This window comes from Natator depressus, chromosome 3 (assembly GCF_965152275.1).
Source record: "Natator depressus isolate rNatDep1 chromosome 3, rNatDep2.hap1, whole genome shotgun sequence".
NCBI lineage: Eukaryota > Metazoa > Chordata > Testudines > Cheloniidae > Natator > Natator depressus.
In genome coordinates this window covers 114,612,318-114,626,051 of record NC_134236.1, presented here as the reverse complement: position 1 = coordinate 114,626,051, position 13,734 = coordinate 114,612,318, and the positions used below count along the sequence as shown (strand labels likewise).

General features: G+C 43.6%; 1 protein-coding gene across 1 annotated transcript in view; it reads right to left on the bottom strand.

Annotated features, from left to right (window-relative positions):
• The window catches only part of MTHFD1L (methylenetetrahydrofolate dehydrogenase (NADP+ dependent) 1 like), a 246,725-nt gene that overhangs the window by 122,518 nt on the left and 110,473 nt on the right, over positions 1-13,734 (bottom strand). The window contains exon 20 of the mRNA XM_074948613.1: positions 12,217-12,328. Within this exon, the coding sequence (XP_074804714.1) occupies positions 12,217-12,328 (112 nt within the window). The remainder of the gene's footprint in view (positions 1-12,216; positions 12,329-13,734) is intronic.

The window sequence follows — 13,734 nt, the reverse complement described above, 5'->3', positions numbered from 1 at the left end:
CAAGGAAATGATTTAGAATTGAGTTAAGAAACCAATTCAAGCAAGCTTTCATATAAAAGCAAAATGAAGACCAAGGAAGGGACTGTACATTGCTGGCACACAGGATAAAGAGGCACGTGAGAGGCTGCAAAGGTCTAAAACATAATGTGTAAAGATCAGTATTGCAGACATGCCAGGAAGCATGAAGTTATGGGAATCATTAGTTTGGTTAGGGTTCCTTCTACAGTTAAGCTTATTTTGTCTATAAAGTGCAAGATACACACCAGTGTAGTACAGAAATTGGAAACAAACTGACAAGTGGTTGGGTGTGTCTCTCCAGAGTTGTCTTCATTAGAACAACACTAAATTATAAACCCCTGTTGACAGCAACGACAAGAGGAATGTGTAGATAAATGGTGCACAGAGCCAGGGATGAAGCAGTGAGAAGCTTTGACAATGCAAACAAATGAAGAACTAGATGCTGATTGGGGTATCAGAGATATAGAGGCAAAAGAAAAGCTCTAAAAGAGAGACATTTTAGAAACAGACATTTAGAAAGCACATAAGGTTACACTATACAGAACAATCCTGCCCTGGGGAACTGACTTAAAACGCCTACTCTATCTGTCTCTATGATTGCCCATATAAGACTTCAGTTCACTTGAATGACTCACATATTAAACTCCCAAGCAGAAATAGTTCGACAAATACAAGACTTCACAATAAAGAGACCTGACTTCAGCTCTGGTTGTACTTTGATCAAAAAGTCAAAGTTAAAATGATACATATGGACTTAACTTTAAATCAACATTTTAAAAAAATTCCAAAAGCATAGCACCATGCATTTCCAACTCATCTGTAGAATAAATAACTGGTTATAGAAATGGAAGACAGAATTTACCCTGAACTTCTGAAAAAGCTTCATTTGCAAAACCTTTATCTTTGATTTAAAAAATGGAAGTTCCACCAAAATATATTAACAATCGATTTTAGAGGTAAAATACAGTAAATATCAACTCCTGCGGATGAAGAGTAATAATAAATGGGGTGCTGAGGACACTTTTGTTTATCTTTTTACAACAACAGAAATGACAGAATTTTGTGATATTTGGCAAAGGGGGTAATAAAACAAAATGGATCCAGACTTCTCTAGACTCAAGTTACAGGACAGCACACACCACCTTTAACACTAAGTACACTGTATTATAGTATGTGCCTGTTTTATATAAACTATTACAAACTCAAGATGGAGCCTTTTTCATGCAGATTTTTGCAGTTTTTCAACACGACAACTCTTCATATAACTTGATCTGACATGCACAGAAATGAACACTAAGATAAGGTGGTTTATTGTGCTTGCAGACACAAATACTCTTGGTCGATACAAAAGGATAAAATACTTTCTCCATGAATTGAACAACATTCAGCTCCAAGTAAGGGGAATAAACAGTCTGACTGAGTCTCTAGAACAAGTAGCTATTCACGATAGCGCTCTCTCTACTTTCATTATTTATTTATTTATATGATCGTAGCACCTAGAGGATCCAGCTGAGAGCAAGGCTCCCTTGTGCCACTAGGTACTGTAGAAACACACAGCAGGAGACAGCTCCTGCCTTGAAAAGCCAAATTTAATTAGACAAGATAGACAAAGTATTTTTATCCCCATTTTACAGATACTGAGTGGAAGCACTGAGAGAGTAGGTGATTTACCCAAGGTCACACCAAAAGTATGTGGCAGAACCCGAACCTGAATTCAGTTTTCCTCAGTCATAGTCCTATGCACTAACTACAAGACCATCCTCCTCCTCTCTCTGAGGAGAGAAGTATTGATGCCATGGGCCTGCAACTGAACAATCTCCATGTCACAGATCTGAAGACTCAATGACACAAAGCAGGGGTTTTTAGTGAACATTTCACAATGCAGCTTAGGGTATGTCTACACTACGGAATAAGGTCGAATTTATAGAAGTCGGTTTTTTAGAAATCGGTTTTATATATTCGAGTGTGTGTGTCCCCATAGAAGTGCATTAAGTGCATTAACTCGGCGGAGTGCTTCCACAGTACCGAGGCTAGAGTCGACTTCCAGAGCGTTGCACTGTGGGTAGCTATCCCACAGTTCCCGCAGTCTCCGCTGCCCATTGGAATTCTGGGTTGAGATCCCAATGCCTGATGGGGCTGAAACATTGTCGCGGGTGGTTTGGGTACATATTGTCAGTCCCCCCTTCCCTCCCTCCGTGAAAGCAACGGCAGACAATCATTCCGTGCCTTTTTTCTGTGCGGACGCCATACCAAGGCAGGCATGGAGTCCGCTCAGCTCACTTTGGCAATTAGGAGCACATTAAACACCACACGCATTATCCAGCAGTATATGCAGCACCAGAACCTGGCAAAGCGCTACCGGGCGAGGAGGCGACGTCAGCGCGGTCACGTGAGTGATCAGGACATGGACACAGATTTCTCTGAAAGCATGGGCCCTGCCAATGCATGCATCATGGTGCTAATGGGGCAGGTTCATGTGGTGGAACGCCGATTCTGGGCTCGGGAAACAAGCACAGACTGGTGGGACCGCATAGTGTTGCAGGTCTGGGACGATTCCCAGTGGCTGCGAAACTTTCGCATGCGTAAGGGCACTTTCATGGAACTTTGTGACTTGCTTTCCCCTGCCCTGAAGCGCATGAATACCAAGATGAGAGCAGCCCTCACAGTTGAGAAGCGAGTGGCGATAGCCCTGTGGAAGCTTGCAACGCAAGACAGCTACCGGTCAGTTGGGAATCAATTTGGAGTGGGCAAATCTACTGTGGGGGCTGCTGTGATGCAAGTAGCCCACGCAATCAAAGATCTGCTGATATCAAGGGTAGTGACCCTGGGAAATGTGCAGGTCATAGTGGATGGCTTTGCTGCAATGGGATTCCCTAACTGTGGTGGGGCCATAGACGGAACCCATATCCCTATCTTGGCACCGGAGCACCAAGCCGGCGAGTACATAAACCGCAAGGGGTACTTTTCAATAGTGCTGCAAGCTCTGGAGGATCACAAGGGACGTTTCACCAACATCAACGTGGGATGGCCGGGAAAGGTACATGACGCTCGCATCTTCAGGAACTCTGGTCTGTTTCAAAAGTTTCAAGAAGGGACTTTATTCCCAGACCAGAAAATAACTGTTGGTGATGTTGAAATGCCTATATGTATCCTTGGGGACCCAGCCTACCCCTTAATGCCATGGCTCATGAAGCCATACACAGGCAGCCTGGACAGTAGTCAGGAGCTGTTCAACTACAGGCTGAGCAAGTGCAGAATGGTGATAGAATGTGCATTTGGACGTTTAAAGGCGCGCTGGCGCAGTTTACTGACTCGCTTAGACCTCAGCGAAACCAATATTCCCACTGTTATTACTGCTTGCTGTGTGCTCCACAATATCTGTGAGAGTAAGGGGGAGACGTTTATGGCGGGGTGGGAGGTTGAGGCAAATCGCCTGGCTGCTGGTTACGCGCAGCCAGACACCAGGGCGGTTAGAAGAGCACAGGAGGGCGCGGTACGCATCAGAGAGGCTTTGAAAACCAGTTTCATGACTGGCCAGGCTACGGTGTGAAAGTTCTGTTTCTCCTTGATGAAACCCCCCGCCCCTTGGTTCACTCTACTTCCCTGTAAGCTAACCACCCTCCCCTCCTCCCTTCGATCACCGCTTGCAGAGGCAATAAAGTCATTGTTGCTTCACATTCATGCATTCTTTATTCATTCATCACACAAATAGGGGGATGACTACCAAGGTAGCCCAGGAGGGGTGGTGCAGGAGGGAAGGAAAATGCCACACAGCACTTTAAAAGTTTACAACTTTAAAATTTATTGAATGACAGCCTTCTTTTTTTTTGGGCAATCCTCTGTGGTGGAGTGGCTGGTTGGCCGGAGGCCCCCCCACCGCGTTCTTGGGCGTCTGGGTGTGGAGGCTATGGAACTTGGGGAGGAGGGCGGTTGGTTACACAGGGGCTGTAGTGGCAGTCTGTGCTCCAGCTGCCTTTGCTGCAGCTCAACCATACACTGGAGCATACTGGTTTGGTCCTCCAGCAGCCTCAGCATTGAATCCTGCCTCCTCTCATCACGCTGCCGCCACATTCGAGCTTCAGCCCTCTCTTCAGCCCGCCACTTACTCTCTTCAGCCCGCCACCTCTTCTCCTGGTCATTTTGTGCTTTCCTGCAGTCTGACATTATTTGCCTCCACGCATTCGTCCGTGCTCTGTCAGTGTGGGAGGACAGCATGAGCTCGGAGAACATTTCATCTCGAGTGCGTTTTTTTTTTCTTTCTAATCTTCACTAGCCTCTGGGAAGGAGAAGATCCTGTGATCATTGAAACACATGCAGCTGGTGGAGAAAAAAAAAGGGACAGCGGTATTTAAAAAGATACATTTTATAAAACACTGGCTACACTCTTTCAGGGTAAACCTTGCTGTTAACATTACATACCATAGCACATGTGCTTTCGTTACAAGGTCGCATTTTGCCTCCCCCCACCGCGTGGCTACCCCCTCAACCCTCCCCCCTCCCTGTGGCTAACAGCGGGGAACATTTCTGTTCAGCCGCAGGCAAACAGCCCAGCAGGAATGGGCTCCTCTGAGTGTCCCCTGAAGAAAAGCACCCTATTTCAACCAGGTGACCATGGATTATATCTCACTCTCCTGAGGATAACACAGAGAGATAAAGAACGGATGTTGCTTGAACGCCAGCAAACATACACTGCAATGCTTTGTTGTACAATGATTCCCGAGTACGTGTTACTGGCCTGGAGTGGTAAAGTGTCCTACCATGAAGGACGCAATAAGTCTGCCCTCCCCAGAAACCTTTTGCAAAGGCTTTGGGAGTATATCCAGGAGAGCCGCGAATGCCAGGGCAAAGTAATCCTTTCACATGCTTGCTTTTAAACCATGTATAGTATTTTAAAAGGTACACGCACCGGAGGTCCCTTCTCCGCCTGCTGGGTCCAGGAGGCAGCCTTGGGTGGGTTCAGGGGGTACTGGCTCCAGGTCCAGGGTGAGAAACAGTTCCTGGCTGTCGGGAAAACCGGTTTCTCCGCTTGCTTGCTGTGAGCTATCTTCTTCGTCCCCAAAACCTGCTTCCGTATTGCCTCCATCTCCATTGAAGGAGTCAAACAACACGGCTGGGGTACTGGTGGCTGAACCCCCTAAAATGGCATGCAGCTCATCATAGAAGCGGCATGTTTGGGGCTCTGACCCGGAGCGGCCGTTCGCCTCTCTGGTTTTCTGGTAGGCTTGCCTCAGCTCCTTCAGTTTCACGCAGCACTGCTTCGGGTCCCTGTTATGGCCTCTGTCCTTCATGCCCTGGGAGATTTTGACAAAGGTTTTGGCATTTCGAAAACTGGAACGGAGTTCTGATAGCACGGATTCCTCTCCCCATACAGCGATCAGATCCCATACCTCCCGTTCGGTCCCTGCTGGAGCTCTTTTGCGATTCTGAGACTCCATCATGGTCACCTCTGCTGATGAGCTCTGCATGGTCACCTGCAGCTTGTCACGCTGGCCAAACAGGAAATGAGATTCAAAAGTTCGCGATTCTTTTCCTGTCTACCTGGCCAGTGCATCTGAGTTGAGAGTGCTGTCCAGAGCGGTCAAAATGGAGCACTCTGGGATAGCTCCCAGAGGCCAATACCGTCGAATTGTGTCCACAGTACCCCAAATTCGACCCGGCAAGGCCGATTTAAGCGCTAATCCACTTGTCGGGGTGGAGTAAGGAAATTGATTTTAAGAGCCCTTTAAGTCGAAATAAAGGGCTTCATCGTGTGGACGGGTGCAGGTTTACATCGATTTAATGCTGCTAAATTCGACCTAAAGCCCTAGTGTAGACCAGGGCTTAGTGTAGCTCCTGGTGGTAGCGCTAATAGACAGGGCCCCAGTGGGGGCTGGGGCAGTTTTTACACCATTTGTTTTAGATCTATTCTGCACAGAGTCAGATAACATGATACTTAAAAAGCTCTCGCTGTTGCTACTGCTATTTACTAGCAACAGTGAGAAATTTCCCCCCAAAATCTCTCCATTATATAAAGCCTCACCTTAGCAAATCACTTAAATACATTATTAATTTAAAGTATATGCCTAAGTGCTTTGCTGAACAGAGATGGGTATAAATGTGCATAAAGTTAAGCATGTGCTGAAGTGCTTGCTAAATCGAGGCATAACAGTCTATTAATTCAGAGTTTACCGGAAAGCCTTCTCTTAGTGGACCAAAGACTGCATTAACTTAAAGCTAAAAAGAGCCCAGTTTTATAGAGATTTATTTTCTACATTTCAGGTGCACTCCTGTGGAGTAGCTAAAGAAGAAAATCGAGAATTGACGAAACTATCCTAACTACACTGCCTAACACTCTGGCAGAGGAAGTGGATCCAACAAACAAAAACAAACAAAAGAGAAAAGAATTTTAAACAGACAACTGTATAGCAAATGATATGAAGTGCAAATACAGGCTGTGAATGCCTGAGAGCAACACTAAGCTGAACTGAACGCAGAAATAATAGTCAGCAACAAAGGTAGTTCTTTCACCTTCTACATCTTGCATACAGATTCAAATATGTTTGCCACATCCTCCTTCCATTGTGATAATATGAATCAGACCTGCCATGTGGAAAGGTTACTGGATATAGCAATAGAAGTCACTAAAATGAACACATTAAAAATGTTAAACCCTTAAAAAGCTTTTGATTTATTTGAAGAAAGCACGTAACAGTGAACAGGGCTTATATCTGCTATGCAGCTTAATGCAATATAGATTCCATTATCAGAGAATAACTAATGTATCAAGAGTACAAAGTGTTCCCACCTAGTATGTGCTTTCAAACTATCACGTGGGAACGAACAGATCCTGTCCAGATGTACATCAGCAAAACTAGTGATAAAGAAAATCCATCTCTTACAATATCAGTGCACTTTAAATGGATTACCACCATTGCATTGAACATTTTTAAATGCATACAGTCTACTTGGAAAATCTCATTTTCCATAATGACTACAACTCTACATTTTCATTAATAATTCACCATTTTCTTAATTATTGCTATTCATTTGACAGCCACAAGACATCAGGTCAGAGGTCCTACTCAAACATTGAGTAGAACGTTGTTCTTGCAAACAAAAATTAAATTCAAATACCCACAAATCACTGCCCAATGATACAAAGGCCTGAAATGACTCCAGATATTACAACCATTATTAAAACTTTGATTTTCAATGTTTTGAAAATTAAAAAAAATTAAAAAAAAAACTTTATCCAAAATGATTTTATGCAACTAATTTTGCTGCTGTTCAGGAAAAAACAAACAAACAAAAATACATCCTCGTTTCATGAGTCTTTGTTTCCAAGGACAGTAGTATTAGGAGAGATTAAAAAATGACCTGTGCAAGATGAATATTCTGTGATAAGTGAATGGTAAATCCATAGTATATATAAAAAAAAAGATAAAATTCAAGTTAATGAAATACAGACAAATCAAGCAATTTCTACCTGTTGTAAGGATCCATGGACTAGAACCTGGGTCTGCAAACATTCCCACAGTAACACTGGGAGGCCATGCAGACCCACAACCAGGGAGCACTTTGAAAAGTAGGCACCACAAGAAGTACAACCCAAAGGACTCAGAGTGACATTATCCTGCAGCCCTCTGATTGGCCAAGCACCTTATTTAACCCAGGAGGGTGTCCTAGGAAATTATCTGGGCAACCACACAGACTTTGGGTCTTCTGATCTCCAGTCTCAGATCCCAGCCTGAATCTGACTCTGACTCTACCCTGACTCTTGCTTACCAAACCTGGGTCTAGTGCAGAGGTTCTCAAATTGTGGGTCAGGACCCCAAAATGGGTCGGGGTCTCCCAGGCTGGTGTTGACCCTGGGCCCCAGCAAGTCTGAAATCCAAGCCCCACTGCACAGGGCTAAGGTTACATGCCCCCCAACGAGGGCAGAAGCCCTTGGGCTTCAGCTTTGACCCCCTCCCTCGCCCGAGGTGTCGGGGCTCGGTCTTAGATCCCCCCCCTTCTTGGGTCATGTAGTCATTTTTGTTGTCAGAAGGGGATCATGATGCAATGAAGTTTGAGAACTATTGCTCTAGTGGATTTCTCTGGAAAAAGGCTAATGTAGTGCCAATCTTTAAAAAAGGGAAGAAGGAGGATCCTGGGAACTACAGGCCAGTCAGCCTCACCTCAGTCCCTGGAAAAATCATGGAGCAGCTCCTCAAGGAATCAATTCTGAAGCACTTAGAGGAGAGGAAAGTGATCAGGAACAGTCAGCATGGATTCACCAAGGGCAAGTCATGCCTGACTAATCTAATTGCCTTCTATGACGAGATAACTGGTTCTTTGGATGAAGGGAAAGCAGTGGACGTGTTGTTCCTTGACTTTAGCAAAGCTTTTGACACGGTCTCCCACAGTATTCTTGCCAGCAAGTTAAAGAAGTATGGGCTGGATGAATGCACTATAAGGTGGGTAGAAAGCTGGCTAGATTGTCAGGCTCAACGGGTAGTGATCAATGGCTCCATGTCTAGTTGGCAGCCGGTATCAAGTGGAGTGCCCCAAGGGTTGGTCCCGGGGCCAGTTTTGTTCAATATCTTCATAAATGATCTGGAGGATGGTGTGGATTGCACCCTCAGCAAGTTTGCAGATGACACTAAACTGGGAGGAGAGGTAGATATGCTGGAGGGTAGGGATAGGATACAGAGGGACCTAGACAAATTGGAGGATTGGGCCAAAAGAAATCTGATGAGGTTCAACAAGGACAAGTCCAGAGTCCTGCACTTAGGACGCAAGAATCCCATGCACCGCTGCAGACTAGGGACCAAATGGCTAGGAAGCAGTTCTGCAGAAAAGGACCTAGGGGTTACAGTGGACGAGAAGCTGGATATGAGTCAACAGTGTGCCCTTGTTGCCAAGAAGGCCAATGGCATTTTGGGGTGTATAAGTAGAGGCATTGCCAGCAGATCGAGGGACGTGATCGTTTCCCTCTATTCGACACTGGTGAGGCCTCATCTGGAGTACTGTGTCCAGTTTTGGGCCCCACACTATAAGAAGGATGTGGAAAAATCGGAAAGAGTCCAGCGGAGGGCAACAAAAATGATTAGGGGACTGGAACACATGACTTATGAGAAGCGGCTGAGGGAACTGGGGATGTTTAGTCTACGGAAGAGAAGAATGAGGAGGGATTTGATAGCTGCTTTCAACTACCTGAAAGGGGGTTCCAAAGAGGATGGCTCTAGACTGTTCTCAGTGGTAGCAGATGACAGAACAAGGAGTAATGGTCTCAAGTTGCAGGGGGGAGATTTAGGTTGGATATTAGGAAAAACTTTTTCACTAGGAGGGTGGTGAAACACTGGAATGCGTTACCTAGGGAGGTGGTGGAATCTCCTTCCTCAGAAGTTTTTAAGGTCAGGCTTGACAAAGCCGTGGCTGGGATGATTTAATTGGGGATCGGTCCTGCTTTGAGCAGGGGGTTGGACTAGATGACTTCCTGAGGTCCCTTCCAACCCTGATATTCTATGATTCTCCCATTCTCCAACTCCTGCTCACCGTCTACAGTCCCTCATGTGCAGATTCCAGCCGAGCTGTGACTGCTGGGCCAGACCACCTGTGCCCTGGTCCCTTACATCTGTTTGGTTTTAAATCTCCTCTGGTACTTAAATTGTAGAGAAAAGGTATAATGAACAGATACTTTACACAGTTAATGTATCTTCTGTTATATCCAATGTTGATTTTCATGGGGTTTAATTCATCACAGTTATGATGACTATTCAGCTTCAATATGTTTTTAAAAGTTTTCCTCTATACATATGTTTGCATTATTTTTATAAGGCTCATTATCATCATTTTATGCAAGACTACCTTCTTTTTCTCTACCTGGGTGAATTTTGTTTGGTTTACAGCACAGTGAATGACAAACCATCTGTAACTGTCTCAGATCCCCACATACCCGACCAATTATTTTGATTTGGTAGGGTAAGTTGATAAATTCAATATTCAACTTCTTTTGAGAGAGGAATTTGTCCTCTGTGTGCAGTTTATACCAATGTCTGGGTATAAAACATGCATATATATGACTCTCTCCAGCATTAAGATCAGAAATGGAAGAAACTTTTCCTAAAGATAATACCCCAAAGAGTTCACTGCCAGTTTTGTACTCTATCCTGTATAAAGTCTCCCTAATAGCAAGCTACTACTTATGGAGGATTTTAACATTAACATGTTAGATGAATAACTTGATTCAATTCTGGCAAAGTCCACATCCACACAGCTATAAAAAGTCATAATGTCAAAGCCAACCCATCAGTGGATAAAAGGACTCTCTTCCACTGCTACCTGTGAATCCAAGGGCAGACAAGGTTTCAGAGAATCCCTAGATGGGAACTTCCTTGACAAAGGGTGAGCACAACTCCTCAAAGGGTGCAGACACATACCATTGACATTTATCCGTACACTTGAGATCTGTTAGCCATGGTGTTATGTGGTGACAAAATAGGTTAGATAGTAAGTCATTCAGTTTCCCAACGTAGTCATAGTAAAAATAAACTGCATCTAAGATTGCTAGGGATTCCAAGATGTGAAAAGTTAGAAAAGCAGGACAGTTTGTTTTCAGTCATCACAAGCATATTTGTAAAAATAACTAAATTGTAAGAAATTCAGTGTTACCTTTGATACCTACAGTGAGGATTAAAAAAAAAAAAAAATCTTCCCTTACACAAGATGTTTATATTTTAGAACTCAGCAGGACCAGAGAAATAGGCAGCAGTAACTGAAATGTTTTCACAAAATAAAAGCCTCACCTCTCTGTATGTGCATGCTAAAAGGACAAGGCATGTGAACTTGTTTTAGGAATGTTTAATCTACTGCTGACCTTGACATCCAGAAATACAAACTCTTACTTACCAAGCTTGCACTGCATAGCCCACCCTTCTTTTGTAGGGTTACACATTGTTCATGAAAACAGACCAAATGAACATGTTTATCGTAATGTCATCTTATGAAAACGCTGAATGGAAAAGGACAAAGTGGTTCTAAAGAGAAAATGTCTAATACTGATTACAATATGTTTGGAATGAAGTAAAAATATAGCTGTGTCTGTTTAACAACTTACCATTACATAGCACCTTATTTTACAAAAACATCTTTACGTTTGCTTAACCAGAATCATCAATCTATATCCGCATAACTCTGGGAATGATAAAAAGAATCTTTACTTTTAATTTTGAGATTATTAATAAACAAGACTATTGAAAAACTAATTTACGTTTCATTATGTAAGGTCTGCATTTATTTTGCCTTTTACTCAGTTTAAATAGTTAGAAAGAGACTTTCTGGTTCTCCTGCTCTCCAACTGTGCTGTTTTTGTTTGGATTCACAACACAGTGGAGGAGTATTTAAATAGCAATTATACTATTAAAAAGTTACTTGAAATTGTTCCATCAGATTCCATGTTTGACTTTCATATAAAATTTAGTCCGTTTACATGTAAACAATTTTCTATTTCTAAATGTCAGCAGTACAATCTCAACCTGGAATCTAAAACTCAAGCTGAATTCTTTCTGATTCTGATATCTCCACTACTAAATTTTTTTTAATAATATAAACATATAAATATATATATAAAATAAAAAATATAATTTTTTAAAATAATCATTCTGCTGAGAGATTTGAGCTATAATAGGATCCAGTCCTCTCCCACATCTATATTGGTCCTGAACTGCTAATAAGTAGTAAAAATGTATTTTAGGCCCTGGTCCTGCAATAAGAACTGTGCAGGTGGAAATCCACAGAACCTCTTTGGTGTTAATAGGGCTCTGTCCATTCATGTGACTCTCAGTGCAGGCTAGGGATGTATTAGTAATGTGAACAGATCAGAGACAGAGTAAGAAGCTGCCATTTTTACACTATGACTTTTGAAGACGTATTAAACAATATTCTCAACTTCAGTCTGGAACACACTAGCAACATAGTTCGTCAGTACAATTTTATCCTTCAATATTAACTTATGGATTGCGGCAGCTATGCAGCTATTGTTTGGCGCCTTGTTGTACAGTCAGAGTTTAATGCCAGAAGGAACCATCCGATCATCTAGTCTATCACAAGCCACCACCACCACCCAGCACCCTCACACTAAACCCAACAACGGACAGGAACTGGTCATGAGAGAGTAATAATAATAATAAAATGGAAAAAAACCAAAAAAACAAAAAAAAAACCCCCAAAAAACCTTACCCACAAATCCTCCTTCTCCAACCAGCTTCAGGGCAATCTTGTCTGCCAAAACTGAAGAGTTCCCATGTGCAATATTAGCAAAGGGTCCAGCATGCACAAATACTGGAGTTCCCTGGAAGATACAAAGAGAGAATTTATATTCCAGGTAATACAACAGTCAGAGAACGGAACTGGCTCCACAGGTGTATACTTTTTTGATGTATACAGTTTTGAAAAAACTGCCTGGGGGCACAGGGACTGGAAGCCATATGATAGTAAGAGATAACACTCACATTGTTAACAGATAATTTTTGGGGGGTTTAGTGAAATCTCAGGGGCATATAGTGCCATTCATATGAAAGTCTAGATGCTAAGATGCAACAAACGATCGCCTTTTTTTTACGATCTTCATTCATAACAGAACACTAAATGACAGCAGTTAAAACAGCAGAACTACACACACAACATATTATATTAGTATTACTGTAGTGCTTAGGAGCCCACAGTACTGTACAAAACACAGAATAAAAGATGGTCCCAGACCCAATCTAAGGCCTGGTCTACGCTAAAAAGTTAGGTCGAAGGAAGCTGCCTTAAGTCGACCTGTTAAAGTAGGTGTCTACACTACCGGGTCCGTTATGCCGACCTAAGTCGCCTCTAATGTCGTCTTCTGTACTCCATCTCTGCGAGAGGCGTAGTCCTTAATTCGATTTTCATGGGTCGACTGTGAGGTAGTGCAGATGCAGCATTGTCTAATTTGACTTAATTGGCCTCCAGGTGGTGTCTGTGACCACTCTGGAGATCATTCTCAACTCTGCTGCACTGCAGCCAGGTACACAGCAAACAGCCCCTCCCCTGCTAAAGCCCCAGGAATGTTTGATTTCCCATTTCCTATTTGATCAGCATTGGGAGCATGCCAGCTTGAGCACAGTTGATCACAGAGACTTCATGCTCCAAACGCGCTCCAGCCTGTTCTGCACAGGAGGTGGTGGATCTCATCGCTGTGTGGGGAGAAGAGTCTGTGCAGGCAGAGCTCCAATCCAGAAGAAGAAACGCTGACATCTATGCAAAGATCGCTCGTGGAATGGGGGAGAAGGGCGACAAGCGGGATGCACAGCAGTGCTGTGCGAAAATAAAAACTTCGCCAAGCATAACAGAAGGCAACAGATGCAAACAGTCGTTCTCGTGCTGAACCCCACACATGCCGGTTCTACAACGAGCTGCATGCTATTCTCAGGGGTGACCCTACCAGCACCCCCAGAAGCAACGTGGACACCTCACAGGTGTGTGAATCTAGGGACAACAAGGAAGATTATATGGTGGATGAGGAAGAGGAGGATAATGGGAGACAGGCGAGCGGTGGATCCATTCTCCCCATGAGCCAGGAAATATTTTTAACCCTGGAGCCCTGTGGGTGATTGCCCTGTGAACAATCAAAGTTCAGTTAAACTTTAGTGGGCACACACATTCGGTGGTATTGCATGTTTACTGTTAAGAAGCAGCAAGGTGCTCTGGTTCTCTGCTTAAAAGAGGCCGTTC